The 16,297-nt window shown below is 45.4% G+C and overlaps 1 protein-coding gene across 8 annotated transcripts in view; it reads left to right on the top strand.

Moving 5' to 3' along the window:
- Window positions 1-1,707: 1,707 nt before the first annotated feature.
- LOC103182350 (sorting nexin-24) overlaps window positions 1,708-16,297 on the top strand; it is an 82,237-nt gene continuing 67,647 nt past the window's right edge. Inside the window, exons 1-2 of one of the 8 annotated variants that reach the window (XM_042333792.1) lie at window positions 1,708-1,793; window positions 3,789-3,888. In XM_042333792.1, the coding sequence (XP_042189726.1) occupies window positions 3,817-3,888 (72 nt within the window). In that variant the 5' untranslated portion in view covers window positions 1,708-1,793; window positions 3,789-3,816. The other 7 variants (XM_042333805.1, XM_042333791.1, XM_042333806.1 and 4 more) reach the window with 7 other exon arrangements.

Here is a 16,297-nt window from a genome sequence, read left to right as displayed (position 1 = left end):
CCAACCTCTGGCCTGCTTTACGTCCCTTGCCTCGCCCGCCCCACCATTGGAGGGCGGGCCTTCAGCCACTCTGCCCCACTCTCTGGAACTCCATTCCGCAGTTCCTCTGCCTCGCCTCCTTCCTTGCCTCCTTCAAGACCCATCTCCAGACCCTCCTCTTCGATCTCTCTGCTTTCCCCCCTGCCCTCCACCCTCCCCATTCCCAACCCTCAGCTCAGGTCTGAAACACTGATTGTCCAGCGCCTTGGGACATTCTCCCAATGTGAAAGGTGCTATACAAATGTAACTTTACTGTTGTTGCTCTTGTATTAGTAAACTAGAATGGGCTCCATTCAATATACAGTATATCCAACAACTTGCATTTAGGATAATGTCTCAGAGCGCTTCACAAGGATATGGTTGAACACAAATTGAGGGAGAAAGGAAGGGGGAATGGGGAGGTGACCGCAAGATCAAATAGATAGATTTTTAGGCAGGATTTGAAGACACATAGAAGCAATAGGGTGGGAGTTCCAGAGATTAGGAATGTGATAACTGCCATCTAATGGTTTAACTGCTATATAGAGGGAAAACAAAGAAAATTGTTCACTGGAATTTTGCATTTATTTGAAAGATCTTCATACTGTGGCAATCCATTTTGATTTCTGTGTAACGCGCTCACTTAATTTTACACAACATATAGTCAATTAACTTTTCAGTACATTCTTTGAAGCACCTTGAGATGCCTTGAAGACGTGATAAGGCACGATATCAAATGCAAGGATTATTATTATTTGTTTAAAACACTGAGCACTATTTTTCAATATTCTGATTGTGTAACAGTAGCAGGCTGGAGGGGGGGACAGGCTGGAGGGGGGGTCAGGCTGGAGGGGGGGGGGCAGGCTGGAGGGGGGGACAGGCTGGAGGGGGGGGCAGGCTGGAGGGGGGGTCAGGCTGGAGGGGGGGGGCAGGCTGGAGGGGGGGTCAGGCTGGAGGGGGGGGACAGGCTGGAGGGGGGGGTCAGGCTGGAGGGGGGGGACAGGCTGGAGGGGGGGACAGGCTGGAGGGGGGGGGCAGGCTGGAGGGGGGGGTCAGGCTGGAGGGGGGACAGGCTGGAGGGGGGGACAGGCTGGAGGGGGGGTCAGGCTGGAGGGGGGGACAGGCTGGAGGGGGGGACAGGCTGGAGGGGGGGACAGGCTGGAGGGGGGGACAGGCTGGAGGGGGGGACAGGCTGGAGGGGGGACAGGCTGGAGGGGGGGACAGGCTGGAGGGGGGGACAGGCTGGAGGGGGGGACAGGCTGGAGGGGGGGACAGGCTGGAGGGGGGGACAGGCTGGAGGGGGGGACAGGCTGGAGGGGGGGGTCAGGCTGGAGGGGGGGGGCAGGCTGGAGGGGGGGACAGGCTGGAGGGGGGGGTCAGGCTGGAGGGGGGTTCAGGCTGGAGGGGGGGACAGGCTGGAGGGGGGGACAGGCTGGAGGGGGGGGACAGGCTGGAGGGGGGGACAGGCTGGAGGGGGGACAGGCTGGAGGGGGGGGGCAGGCTGGAGGGGGGGTCAGGCTGGAGGGGGGGACAGGCTGGAGGGGGGGGACAGGCTGGAGGGGGGGGACCGGCTGGAGGGGGGGACAGGCTGGAGGGGGGACAGGCTGGAGGGGGGGACAGGCTGGAGGGGAGGTCAGGCTGGATAGGGGGACAGGCTGGGGTGGGGGTGCGAGCTGTGGGGGGGGGGGGGTCAGGCTGGTTAGTGCAGTGTTAGGCAGTGTGTGAGGGTGTGTGAGGGGCCTGGAATGAAGTAGCTCACGTGACGGGCTGTGGTGGTGAGTGTGAGCAGAGGCTGTGGTGGTGAGTGTGAGCAGAGGCTGTGGTGGTGGTGAGTGTGAGCAGAAGCTGTAGTAGTGGTGAGTGTGAGCAGAGGCTGTGGTGGTGGTGAGTGTGAGCAGAGGCTGTAGTGGTGGTGAGTGTGAGCAGAAGCTGTAGTAGTGGTGAGTGTGAGCAGAGGCTGTGGTGGTGGTGAGTGTGAGCAGAAGCTGTAGTAGTGGTGAGTGTGAGCAGAGGCTGTGGTGGTGGTGAGTGTGAGCAGAGGCTGTAGTGGTGGTGAGTGTGAGCAGAAGCTGTAGTAGTGGTGAGTGTGAGCAGAGGCTGTGGTGGTGGTGAGTGTGAGCAGAAGCTGTAGTAGTGGTGAGTGTGAGCAGAGGCTGTGGTGGTGGTGAGTGTGAGCAGAGGCTGTAGTGGTGGTGAGTGTGAGCAGAAACTGTAGTAGTGGTGAGTGTGAGCAGAGGCTGTGGTGGTGGTGAGTGTGAGCAGAAGCTGTAGTAGTGGTGAGTGTGAGCAGAGGCTGTGGTGGTGGTGAGTGTGAGCAGAGGCTGTAGTGGTGGTGAGTGTGAGCAGAGGCTGTGGTGGTGGTGAGTGTGAGCAGAGGCTGTGGTGGTGGTGAGTGTGAGCAGAGGCTGTGGTGGTGGTGAGTGTGAGCAGAGGCTGTGGTGGTGGTGAGTGTGAGCAGAGGCTGTAGTGGTGGTGAGTGTGAGCAGAGGCTGTGGTGGTGGTGAGTGTGAGCAGAGGCTGTGGTGGTGAGTGTGAGCAGAGGCTGTGGTGGTGGTGGTGAGTGTGAGCAGAGGCTGTGGTGGTGGTGGTGAGTGTGAGCAGAGGCTGTGGTGGTGGTGGTGAGTGTGAGCAGAGGCTGTGGTGGTGGTGGTGAGTGTGAGCAGAGGCTGTGGTGGTGGTGAGTGTGAGCAGAGGCTGTGGTGGTGGTGAGTGTGAGCAGAGGCTGTGGTGGTGGTGGTGAGTGTGAGCAGAGGCTGTAGTGGTGGTGAGTGTGAGCAGAGGCTGTGGTGGTGGTGAGTGTGAGCAGAGGCTGTGGTGGTGGTGAGTGAGCAGAGGCTGTGGTGGTGGTGGTGAGTGTGAGCAGAGGCTGTGGTGGTGGTGAGTGTGAGCAGAGGCTGTGGTGGTGGTGAGTGTGAGCAGAGGCTGTGGTGGTGGTGAGTGTGAGCAGAGGCTGTGGTGGTGGTGAGTGTGAGCAGAGGCTGTGGTGGTGGTGAGTGTGAGCAGAGGCTGTGGTGGTGAGTGTGAGCAGAGGCTGTGGTGGTGGTGAGTGTGAGCAGAGGCTGTGGTGGTGAGTGTGAGCAGAGGCTGTGGTGGTGGTGAGTGTGAGCAGAGGCTGTGGTGGTGGTGAGTGTGAGCAGAGGCTGTGGTGGTGGTGAGTGTGAGCAGAGGCTGTGGTGGTGGTGAGTGTGAGCAGAGGCTGTGGTGGTGGTGAGTGTGAGCAGAGGCTGTGGTGGTGGTGAGTGTGAGCAGAGGCTGTGGTGGTGAGTGTGAGCAGAGGCTGTGGTGGTGGTGAGTGTGAGCAGAGGCTGTGGTGGTGAGTGTGAGCAGAGGCTGTGGTGGTGGTGAGTGTGAGCAGAGGCTGTGGTGGTGGTGGTGAGTGTGAGCAGAGGCTGTGGTGGTGGTGAGTGTGAGCAGAGGCTGTGGTGGTGGTGAGTCAGACGGATTGCAGTGCTCTCCGGCCTCTCTGCTCTGTGTGTATCAGTGACTGACATATATGTGTATATATATATGACCAGTGAGTGAGTGAGTGTGTGTGTGTGAGTGACTGTGTGTGTGAGTGAGTGTGTGTGTGTGAGTGACTGTGTGTGTGAGTGACTGTGTGAGTGAGTGAGTGAGTGTGTGTGTGAGTGACTGTGTGTGAGTGTGAGTGAGTGAGTGTGTGTGAGTGTGTGTGAGTGAGTGACTGTGAGTGAGTGAGTGAGTGTGTGTGTGAGTGAGTGTGTGTGTGTGAGTGACTGTGTGTGTGAGTGACTGTGTGAGTGTGTTTGCAGACAGAGGCTCTCGGGGCCGCGGGGAGTGATGCACCACACGGTGGGGGTGTCCATCCCGTCCTTCAGATACGAGGAGAGCGAACAGGAGAGAGGCTACACGGTAGGGTTGGCGGGTCCAGGCCGCACTGCTGCCACAGCAGCCATTTGGAAGAGGCGAGCAGTCAGGCCTCCCCCCCCCTCTCCCCCTCTCCCCTCTCTCCTCCCCTCTCCTCCTCTCCCCTCTCCTCTCCCCCTCTCCCCCAAACCCCTCTCCTCTCCCCCCCTCCTCCCCCCCTCTCCTCTCCCCCTCTCTCCTCCCCTCTCCTCTCTCCTCCTCTCCCCCTCTCTCCTCTCCCCCCCTCCCCCTCTCCCCCCCTCTCCCCTCTCCTCTCCCCCCTCTCCTCCCCTCTCCCCCCTCTCCTCTCCCCCTCTCTCCTCCCTCTCCTCTCCCTCCTCTCCCCTCTCTCCTCTCCCCCTCTCCCCCCTCTCCCCCTCTCCCCCTCTCCTCCCTCTCCCCCCCTCTCCTCTCCCCCCTCCCCCCCTCTCCTCCCCCCTCTCCTCTCCCCTCTCTCCCCCCTCTCCTCTCCCCCTCTCCCCCCTCTCCCCCTCCCCTCTCCCCCCCTCTCCTCTCCCCCTCTCCCCCCCCTACACTCCCCCTGTCTCCCCCCCCACACTCCCCCTGTCTCCCCCCCCCACTCTGACTGCTGGTCTGTGTTAGCTGTTTAATTACACTCTATGCCCAAGTTTCCAACCTTTAAAACTATTTGCAGCAACTTCTTTTCTTATGCAACCTCTAATATTTCTGCAAATAAATGCATTTATTAAGTAAATGTAAGCTCTTTCGTTGTGTACCTGAAGCTGGACCCCCCCCCCCCCCCATACACACACACACACCCCCTAACGACTTTAACGAGTGGGTTTTTGTGTGCGAGTGTGTGTTTTTGACTTTGTACAATGCAATAAATCACAGATATTTGGCAATGGCTTGAAACCACATTCATTGTCATTCATTGGTTTACCAACTTGTGTTTTACCAACTCATAAGAGAAATCGATTGGACTGAATGACCAGTCTCAATCAAATCATAGTTTTGTTTGCTGCAAATAACTTGTCACCAAATTTAAACTCTGAATATATACATGATTTTGCCCCCGCCCTATTTTCACTTATTTGAATCCTACTTAAAACAGCGTTGAATCCAATACTAAATTACTCTGGGAATATCTATTGGATATTATTTTATTTTGGTCAGCTGGGTGTCTGACATATGCAGAAACTCATCACCATGTTTAAGTGTATCCAAACCAAACAGTTCCGTGCATCCCACTTCTATGTGGATATTTATTAGAACAGAATGTGCATTCTCTCCCGAGAGGGCACATCCTGGTTACTTAATTCTGGGGAGTATTTGGCATAAGTTGCCAAGAGATAAAACCACATTGCTTGCCATTGAGACGACTGCCTAGCAAACTTTCCCACTGTTTGTCCAGCTAGGACCACCCTACCCATTCTGGCTTGCAGGGTTAACGGGAGCTGAGTGGGATGATTCCCTGATCCCAGTGACTGGTCTGTCCTTCAAAGTTCTGCCGATGAGCCAGGCTGGCTGGGCTGTCATCAGCAGTGCCCTGGAATACTGCAGAACCATCTGGCTCAGAACCCGGACTCCCGAGGGCTGGCTCGAGTCTGACATTCTGAGGCCAAACATGTCACCTTGGAGCCAGTTGAGCTCTAAGGAGACCCTGCGTACCTCTCCCCAGGAGGATAGTCACTAGTGGTCATTTGACATTGGACGAGCATGTGTTTGAGTCCTCACTAGGTGGATGATATTCCCCAATAAGTGAAGATACTGTGCATTATGATCCTATTAAACAGTATTTTCTCATAGTTCAGAAGGTTACTCAGTTATACACTCAAGGAAGTAATTTATTTCCCAATTAATGACGTATATGTGGCTTTCTTTTTGGCTGGCACCAGCAGATTTAAAATGCTGTCCTAATTGTATGGCTGCTTGCAGGGTTGCAGTTTGGGGTGTGATCTGATCCAGGTAGTTCAAATCATGATGGAGAACCATGTAACCATCGTACCCAAGATAGGGAGTTATGGTGGTGAATGGATCGATGTGTCCTATTAACCAGTGGTGGAATTGCAAGCCTTGTACAACACAACATGCATTATCCCATTTATCAAGATTGTTTTTTCGTTGAGAAATTACAGCACAGTGATGTGTAATTCCCCCTCTGTTTCTTCTAGTGGGTATTACAAATCCTGTGGGGCTATTTTATTCATGTTTCCGACCCGAGCTGGGGGTCGGGGTTGGGGAGGATGGATGGCAGGGGGAAAAGGAGAATGACTGAAGGCACAGTTGAAGAGGAGGGTCTATAGGTGGGTCTTGAAGGAGAGGGCGGAGTAGAGGGACTGCAGGATGGAGTTCCAGAGGGTGAGGGCAGAGTGGCTGAAGGCCTGCCCGCCAATGCTGGGGCGGTCGAGGCGGGGTACGTGAGGCCGGAACCCACTGAGCGGAGGGAGCGGGCAGGTTGGTAGGAGGTTAGCAGGTTGCAGAGGTAGGGAGGCCTTGGGAGCAAGGCGATGGATCGACCAGGATCTTGAACTGTATCCTCTGTGTGATGGGAAGCCAGTGGAGTCGAGCGAGGATGGGGACGATACGGTTGCTGTCATGAAACTTTAAAGTAATACATTAAATAAAGCGTTGTGAGACATTTCAACATGATTATGCCCTATATCAAATCCAAGTGTTTTAATCTGTTCCTGCTATCCCACAACCAGTTTCAAATGATTATTTGCAAAAAAAATCTAAATGTTCTGGTCCCATAAATTCAGTAGTATGTACGATACAATTGTGTATCAGCATTTTACAAGGTACATGCAACATATCCAATTTCATTGTAACCTGAAGTAAAATGAAGTCTAATAGTATTTAAGTTCAGATCATGGAGTTTGATTGCAGGAACTTGCTGCTTGTTCATGTTACAATGTTTGCCACTGGCACAAAAAAAGCTGTTGCAAAATAAAGTCAGAAAAATGAACTCCTCCTGTACATGTCATTTAGAATAATGCAAGATAATGTGTTTTGAATGAACTGTGAGGGCAGGCGATTTTGATAAGGCAGACAGTTTGTTGTATCATTTTATACTATCATATGGGCTACTTGATATCTTGCATTGCTTCAGTCTATATACTGTTAAGTATTTACATGCAACAAAGAGTGAAAATGATCATAAACCTTTTGTGTTTGTGGTTTGTAATATTATCTGGACCACTGGATATGTTGCAGCCTTCCTAACCACCACATTTTTTTAATATTGTGAACATAAGTCCTTACAAATGCAAGGATTATTCGTATGTAAATTGTGGAGTCCTGTAGCTCAGTGGTTTGAGCACTAGCCTCACAAGCAAGAGACCTGGTTTTGATTTCCGGCACGGTGAAACCTTAGGCAAGTTTTCTTACTCCACACACCTGATAATAATCCCTAAAGAAATAAAATAAAATTAAAATAATAAATTGGTCACTCAATCCACAACTGTTTGTGGGACACTGTTGTGCGCAATTGGCTGCCGCATTTCGCCCATAAAATATACAGTCAATTCACTTTATGCTATATTCTGTGAAGAGCTTTGAGACGTCTAGAAGATGTGAAAAGGCACTATATCAAATGCAAGGATTATTATTATTTTGTAAATGGTACAGTAGCTTGTTCAGGTCAAATGAAAAGGAATGCTATCTACAAAAGAAAAGAAAATAGATTCATCACATCAATAGTAGCCCCAAGATGACCCAGTAAACCCAGACACTCTGGATTAAACCAGTAGTGTTGACAACCACCATACATCTCGAGCTGTACATTTATCAACTAAGGCACATTTACACTGATATTCACAGATAGAGAGAGGAAGGAAGGAATGAAGCTCTGCTCTCTGAACAAAACTACTGAAAGGCATCCTCCCTATCAGTGGTCACATCCTTATTTTGTTAGCTTGTTTGTTAAGAGTGAGCTGGCACTTCTTGCAGTTTTCATGCAATATTGTACTGTTCACATATCAAAATCAAAAGTTGAGATTATTTAAGTGCATCGATCGTGTTTGGTGAATCAGTGGAATGTATAATTGTTCTTCCACCTTTTTCCAGCATCTTTGTAATTTACTGTAACAATGATCACATTATTTTTTTATCAGTCTTCTAGGAATTCTGTGAATACAGTATTCTCGGGTTCCCTTACTTCTTTGGTAAAATGACCCTTATTCCTTTGATGGTCCAAGAAATGTACTGGTGTTTGCTAGCTTTTGGAGATAAGTGTGTGAAATCTACTCTAGCATAAGAGTTTTCTGTCAGTGTTGTTTAATGGTCAGAAAGGAGTATGTGTTTAAGAAGAAGTGAACACGAAACTAATCCATGTTCAGTAGCTCATTCATGAAATCCCATCCTTGGCCATTGTTATAGCACAACAACCTCCTACTCAGGGAAGCTGGCCTGAGATTGTGTGAAGCATGTTTGCGATGATTGTGGAATAATAAATAATATTCTTTGCATTTGATTTAGCGCCTTTTGGAGGATGTCGCAAAGTGCTTCACAGGATTTTTACTGTAGTGTAGTGATGGTGCTTTGTAGGTCAATGGACAATTACCACCTCATAAGTATCTGCCAAATGTGTGTGTGTGTATGTGTGTGTGTCCTGTCAATTTTGAGAAGGAAGTCATTTTGGAGAATCCCCTTGTGTTTGACTTCTAGGATGTGATTTCTTATGTCGTCTCATGAATTAATCAACAGGGAAATTAAATGGCTCCTCTTGAAGTAATACATAAGCACAAATCAAAAATGTTGATTACCTTGTGAAGTAATCAATGACTGTTGGTGAGTATTTATTGATTATATGGAGTGTCTGTTGTATGAAAAGTGATCAGACAATCTTTCACATGACTTGCTTGCCAGAGCGCTGCTGTATTGTTTAAAAGCTGGGAGACGAATGGAATAGTAGCTTCTAGCTAATATGTCCCAATTGCTGGAATTCCCTCCCAGAATACCTTTGCTTGGCATCTTTCCTCTTTGGTTTCAAAACATTTTTTTTTAAAAATCCACAAACTACCTTTTTAACTTTGCCTGCCACCGCCCCCCCCACCTCCCCTGCCCCAACCCGACACACACACTTTTCACTTTGCTCAGGTTTCCATTCCGTCTCCACAAAGCTCTTTGAGACATTACTTTATGTGAAATGTACGATATAAGTGCAAATTGTTATTGAAAGAATGCAACAAAGCACAAATGTCCATGAAGAAATGACAGTAAATGCAATAGCTGACTTGCTTTGACTGCTGTAATGATGACTCTTCTGCTATTGTACCAGAGTGGGAGTGCTTTTGTTCTATTATTCTTCATAATCCTGTGGGCTTGATGAGGAGAACATGAAAATTGCTAAGAGGGTGTTACTGACAGGAAACGGAATCCAATATTTTTTTCTGGCATGGCAGAATAATGTATCCACACATGCTCATTAAAAACCTGAACTGCGAAGAAACCAATGTTGATCCATGTTTTTATCTATTAGGAGCTGAGAGGTTAACACTCCATTTTTCAAAAGAGTTTTTGGAATAACTTGATAGTGCTATCATACTGTGAGTGAATGGTGCTGGGTCTGACCTCAGTGGTTGTTGGGATAAAAACAATAAACAGAATATTTTTGGCTATTTATAAAAAAAGCAAAATAGTCCCGATTTATACTCTCTCCGCCCCTGCCAATCTATGTGACCTTGATTTGTTTATCATACAATAAAATGAACAATATTTTCCTATGTTCTGTTCAAAGACAATATGACCTTGCATCATCGCTGGTATCTAAAACCCATAGATAAGAACAGGAAAATAATGGAGTACATTGGAAACCACATACTGTAATTATTTGTGGCTTGTCAAGTGAAGCCCTTCGGCCCCACTGATTCAGATCTAAGAAATCTGCACATTTCTGCAGACTAACTCCAGCCAACATCAGACAAATATCTCCCGGATTTTCAGACAGCAGTGAAATTGCATCAGTTTGTCATGCACTGAGCATGCAGCCTACAAATATTATCATTTGCTTGCAAATGGGTCCTGTTGAGAAGCCCCTAGACACTTTCTTTGGTATCTGACTTTTGCCCTGTGATTTGTCATGTCTCTAGTGCTATCAATGTACAGTAATTTTAATAGATCCTGATGGTTTGCTTGTGGAACAGAGGAATGTAGATTGTGTCAGCTTCTGCTATATCTATTGTGTTAAGCCTTCCACACTGGTGATAGACCAACGGGCAGGAGGTGATGCTTTCATTCAGATTGTAAAATGCCCCTCTTATGAACTTACAGCAAGCTGTTTAATACTGAAAAGGCAAGTTTATGTACAAACAGTCAAACTACAAGAGGGTATCATCAATGTTTTAATTGTGGTTTGAATGGGATTTTTTTCAAAACTTGTTTTTGTTCCATTTTATAATTGCTTAATTTAATGTAATTCAAACAGTACTGGCTAAATATGTTTTGTTTTAAATTATACATGAGAATCTTTTCCAGAATATGTTTCACGAGGGCTCTAACGTTTTGCTCCATTGAATGGTAAAATGCAGATTTGCATTGGACTCCCACGTGGGACTTTCTAGTCTTCAGGATTTCTCAACAGGGATGTGCAGAGAGAGTAGAGTGGATTATTGCTTGTTGAGTGCTTTCCATGAGTATCGGAAACATCAAAACCCAGTGCTCGTCTGTTGTCCACAACACTATAATGGTGCATGGTACTGGACACAATAGGAAACTGGAACCCAGGTGCAGCGATGCAGCGTTGGTGGAAATTGATTTGGAGTTTTATTTTCAATGGATAAAATTATTTGTTGTAAACTTTATTTTAAAAACAATTTGTCAATGTTTGTAACTATAAAAATAGTCACATTGCACGCTTTGCTCAAGAAATACCGCAGGACTTCTTGTGCACAATATAGGCATGTGGTATGAAGGAAGTGGTATCTGTGGTGATCTGACCATGGAAGTGGTCACCTTTGTAAAAAATTAGGAAAAAAAATGTGATCGCGGAACAACCCAAAAAACAATGAATATTCACTGATCGGTTTTCACCAACCCTAGGCATTTGATTGGCTTCCCTGTTTCTCAAATAGACTGCAGCGACAACAATACGGTCTTCCTGTGAGATAAAATTTAGATTCTGTGAACTTTTAAATGGAAATTGGAGAAGTGAAACATTTATTTATAAAATCGCAGGTGGCGGGAGAATAAAACATATCTGATTTGCTGGACACCATAATGAAGCATGTTGGCAAGGCTTTAGGAACCTAATAAGGATCCACTGTTTTAAGAATGAGATTTAAAACTGAGGTTCTGCAGTTTAAGGTTGATGATTTTACAGCCTTTCTCAAATATTCCTGAACGACATTTGCCAGGATTTACTTGTACTTCTCCTGTCAATGCCAGGTGTTAGCTTGGCTCAGTTGGTTGACTCTTCCTTTGAGTCACAAGGTTTTTGGGCCAATTCATACATTGGGATTTGGCATTCACAGTCTAGGCTGAAACTCCAGTGCACCCTCATTTAATAATTTCTTCTCCAAGTCCCAGTTTTGCTGTTTTCATAATTTATTTTTCATTTTTTCGTGTTCAACTCGAAGGAATAAAAAGTGTGCTCCTGGCATTTTTCACTATTAATGCTATAGTTATTTGTGTAGCAGATATCCCAGAATATATTTTGTGGGTTGTTTTATGCATGTCCTAAAGATGTGATGACATTCACATAATTACAGTTGCAGACAATAGGCCATGTGAGAAATATCACTGGGTCCACTTGCTCTTGTGCTGCAGTTTTTTATTATGGATTTGGAACTCCTTTATGCAGCATCAAAGGGAGATATGATTCAGAATTGTAGTTTTTTTTAATTTTGGTGCCTGTGTTCGTTATCCACAGAAACAAATGCGTAACTCATAAGACTCCGGTGCTCAATGTTACTTGAACTCTTTATAAAATTGTTTGAATCTGCACGTGCAGTGGCTGAATGAAAGACTGTCATTCAGGGTTACTTGTGAGCAAATATTTATTTCTCTTGTTTTTTGTTTGTGATATATCACCTGTACTTTACATGGGATACTCCCTATTAGAGAATCATAGAATATTACAGCACAGAAGGAGGTCATTTGGCCCATCGTACCTGTGTCAGCTCTTTGGAAGAGCTACCCAATCAGTCCCACTCCCCTGCACTTAACCTGTTCCTAATCATGAGGAAATACTCCTGTTTGCCTCCCAGCAGTGCCTCCTTACCTCAGCACTGACATTATCACTATTAATGGCTGCACTCTTCACCTCACCGAGTCAATACAATTATTCAGAACTCTGCAGCTCATGTCCTCTCCTGCACCAAGCTCCGCGAGCCAGTTGCCCCTGGTCTTGCCCGGTTTTACTGGCTCCCCATCCCTCAGAGAATTGGATACAAGACCCTCGTCCTCACCTTCAAAGCCCTCCATGGTCTTGCTCCCTCTGACCTCTCCGACCTCCTAACGCAATATCAGCTTGTCCACTCCATCCGCTCGGCGGACGTCGACAGGCCTGCTTCAGGTCCCCGCACTTCTCACCCCACCATTGGGGGTCGGGCATTCAGCATCTCTGCCCCCACACTCTGGAACTGTATCCCTCAATCCCTCCACCTAACCCCCTCTCTTGCCTCTTTTGGGTGCCATCTAAAGACCTTCCTCTTCGACCATACCTTCGACCCCTCCCCCCCCGGCCCTCCCCCCTACCCCCAGCCCTCTCCCTACCCTCGGCCCTACCCCCCACCATTCCCCTCGGCCCTCTCCCCCGGCCTTCTCCCCCCTTTTTCCTCTGCAGCTGTTGTAGCCAATAATATAACCTTGCAGTTCTGTATTCTGTTTCCATGCTGGGCCACAACCAACTCTAAAATTAGAATCGAGTTTTGCAAAATTGCAATCAATGCTTGATTTTAATAATTGATAAGGAAACAGCAAACTTACAAAGATGTCTGTCTGTTCTGATGAATGTTAAAACTTTCCATGACTAATGATTTCCATGAGTAATTTGTAGTTCACTTCATGGATGTTTGTGGAAACTTGCCAGGACAGGTGGCTGTCATGCTTGCCCCACAAAAAGTGACTTTACTTGACTTTCTATGAAGTGCTCCAAGACATTTCAATACAAGTGCAACTTCTTTTCTACGTCAAGGGGGAAAAAACTGCAGCCTTCAAATTGACTTCAACCTCAAGGATTCAATTGAGGATTAGATTTAGATTTGGCTGATGACTGTGTACGTTCTAGATTTTAGTTGATCTTTGGTGGGGGGCGGTAATCAGATGCAGCAAGGTTATCAAAACTGTAGTTCATATATAGTTTATGCAGTACAGTTGTTTTGTTCACTTTAGTTATGCAAACCCTGAATCTGTAAATAGTTCCAAGTAGCATTTGCCAAGCAGCACGACCTGTCTCTTGAAGTAAATTATGCTTAAACTTGATCTTTGCAGCAATTTTTTTTTCAAATGACTTTTTTAATTGATTAATTCTGTGATGGGTTGAGCCTCCAGGTTCGATTTTCAGAATTCTGCTGACGCAAAACAATTAAGTGTGGAATGACTTATTTAGGGATTCTATCATTCTAATATTTGGAACGGTGTCAGTAATCTTCTCTGGTAGCTGTCACAACACTTACAGTGTCAATTCTTTATGATGATAGCTGTGTAAAATGAGAAATAGCCTTGTATACAATATCTCAATGTGAAACCACTTAATGTGGTCCATTAACCATCTCATGCCTACAGTGCAATAATTGCTTTCCAGTGTATTGTTTCTGACAACAGGTCTCAGATTATACAGTGAGCCAAGTGCAGTATCACGCCCCACAAGCTACTCACCTGTCTTGTTCCATTAAATGTTAACAAAGCTGTACTGTACAACATAAAATTTAATTTGCTGTACAAGTGATTATAAGCCAATGCTTGTACTTGTGCTGTGAGTACTTTACGTCATAGGCTAGAAATGTTGTGCTGTTGTACAAGGCTTCTCTAATTGCATAATTATGCAAAGGATACAAGTTAGGTCTGTTTGATTCAGTACTTCCCAACTAGTTGGGACAATAATACTATAGTGGCTTGTCCATTATTTAAGTACGACTCTTGGGTATTGAGTAAATATTGGCTAAGTGAGTGAGGACAAGGTTATTTCTTAAAATATGGTTAGAAGTGTTGATGGATTTTATTTTTTAGCGAATGATTTTCTAGCCCAAGGAGTGGGGTGGGGAAACTTAGTTTATATATAAAGCAAAACTACTTCTAAAGTTACCATGGGTTTCATTTATATTTGGGACCCAATTTGGTTTATTTTTGTAAATATTTATAAATTGTCATTGTCTGGCTTATGATGAGCTGTTATTGCTTTGCATGTGAATCAAAAGGTGTTATTATTTGTGATGCACAGTGAAATAAAACTCACTCTCACTGCAGTTTTAATTACTTTGTGGTAAAACACAATTTCAGGTTCTGTCAGTTAATTTAGACAGGAGCCTGCTCTCTATCCTTCATGGTAGTTTCAGCTGTACATTTTTTTTCAAATCTGGAAATAGAATAAAACCACCCCCAATGAATTCCACCTTGTGATGGAGGTTGGAGTGTGTTTAAAGGACGTTTCATAGTATTAAATTTAGATTTTAATAAACCTCTTCAGCCTCACAGCCTCATGACACCTACTGCAATCTTTGTGTTGTGCTGTATGTAATTCTAATGAAATTGGCTCAGTTTTACCCCAAGATGTGTGTTCACCATATGAGACTTATGAAGTAAAAGGAGGGTAATTTCATATCTTTTGCAGTTCTGCATTGCCTGCAGAATATTACAGCTAGATTTTTCACTTACTGACTATTTTGATCACTTCCTCTCCTTGAGATACCTGATTTTTGATTGCTTTCTGTTTGTCTTAACCTCTATACCTTTTCCCCTGCCCCATGGTTGTAAAAATAAGAAGAAAGGGTATTCAGCAGGTATGGTAATCAATACCATATATACTGGATGGAGTGTTAAATACTTCCAACATCCAGTGATGCTCAATTCAAATTCCATTGCCTACATTGAGCAGCTCATTTGGATTTGAGGTTCTATTAGTGAGTGTTTAATCCAGAATTCACTACTTTAATTCAGATGCATACTGAATTGAAAATCCTCTTCCAAAATAGACGCAGTCACAGCTAGCCAGCTGATACCCACTGTCTAGATCAGTGCCTTTCTTTGAGCTGTGTCCTTTTAATCAGCCCTGCTTGTAATGACAAGTAACAAGAAGCTGATATAAGAGAATCTAGATTAATCCAGAGATGTATTTCATAAGCATTTCAGTGGCCTTATGTCCCTGATTTAGGACATTGTTCAGATTTATCTGTGGACTTTGTCCCAAAATTGTCAACCAGGATTTAAAGCCACATTTATAATAATTCAAGAGCCACAGTGTACATAGCTACTCTGAAATACAAATTGTATAAAATAATGGAATTCTTTATGGATTCTGAGAATTTGTGCTATGATTGACAATAATGTTCTGTGTACTACAGATTGCCTCCTTGTTTAGAAAGTGGAACCGCCTAACAATTGATTTAAACCGGAGGATGGAGTCTCTATCTCAATGGGGGTTCAATAGGGCACACTTGGAATTCCTGATATAGCACATGATATAACTTTTGCTGCCCTAAAAATATTAATCGAGTGTGAAGAATGCCCACTCATTGCTTTAAACATCTTCCTGAGTATTATACATACTGTCTCTTGTTTTTTTTAATCCATGTTGACACAAAATTAGTAAAATATATTTGAACAAATTCAGACTGATTTAATGTGGGTGTGTTTGGTTCAATATAAAGGATGTGTGTTGCCTGCAACATTCAGATTAATTATACGCCAAGACCATGATTTGAGTATGAAGCCAAGCTGACAAGGACGACTGTCAACAATTGGTCATTTGTATAGAAATATATAGGGCAAATCAGCCAATTGTGACTGGGCTGTACTCCCAACTGGATTAAATTTATTTTGGCTTGATTCAACTCGCAATATATAGTATTGTACAGTATATAGTACATTATATAGTATAAAACTAGGTATAAAGTATTATTCCTGAAAAATGCTAAGCTGAAATTAGTGGCAAAGTTAAAAGTTTAGCTGAACTGAGCAAAAAATTACACTTGTTATTGATTTGGGCACCTGTTCCGATCTGCTTTACAATTCAGCCAGCTGGGCTCAAACCAACTAAAATACAGTATGAACTAAGGGAGTTACGTTTTGGATAGGTATTTAAAAAGGAAACATTCGCAGGGCTATCGGTTAAGAGCAGGGGAATGGGACTAATTGGTTACTCTTTCAAAGAGATGACACAGGTCTCCTGTGCTGTAAGGTTCTATGATTCGTACAACTTTGGTAGTAGTTTGATTTGGTAAAAGTGAAAGAAACAGGAATGGTATTTCTCCAGTAGGTGTCACCAGACACATTTCTTCTGTCCTGGTTTGTGCTA

This window comes from Callorhinchus milii, unplaced genomic scaffold (genome assembly GCF_018977255.1).
Source record: "Callorhinchus milii isolate IMCB2004 unplaced genomic scaffold, IMCB_Cmil_1.0 Scaffold1, whole genome shotgun sequence".
NCBI lineage: Eukaryota > Metazoa > Chordata > Chondrichthyes > Chimaeriformes > Callorhinchidae > Callorhinchus > Callorhinchus milii.
This window is presented reverse-complemented; position numbering and strand designations above follow the sequence as displayed.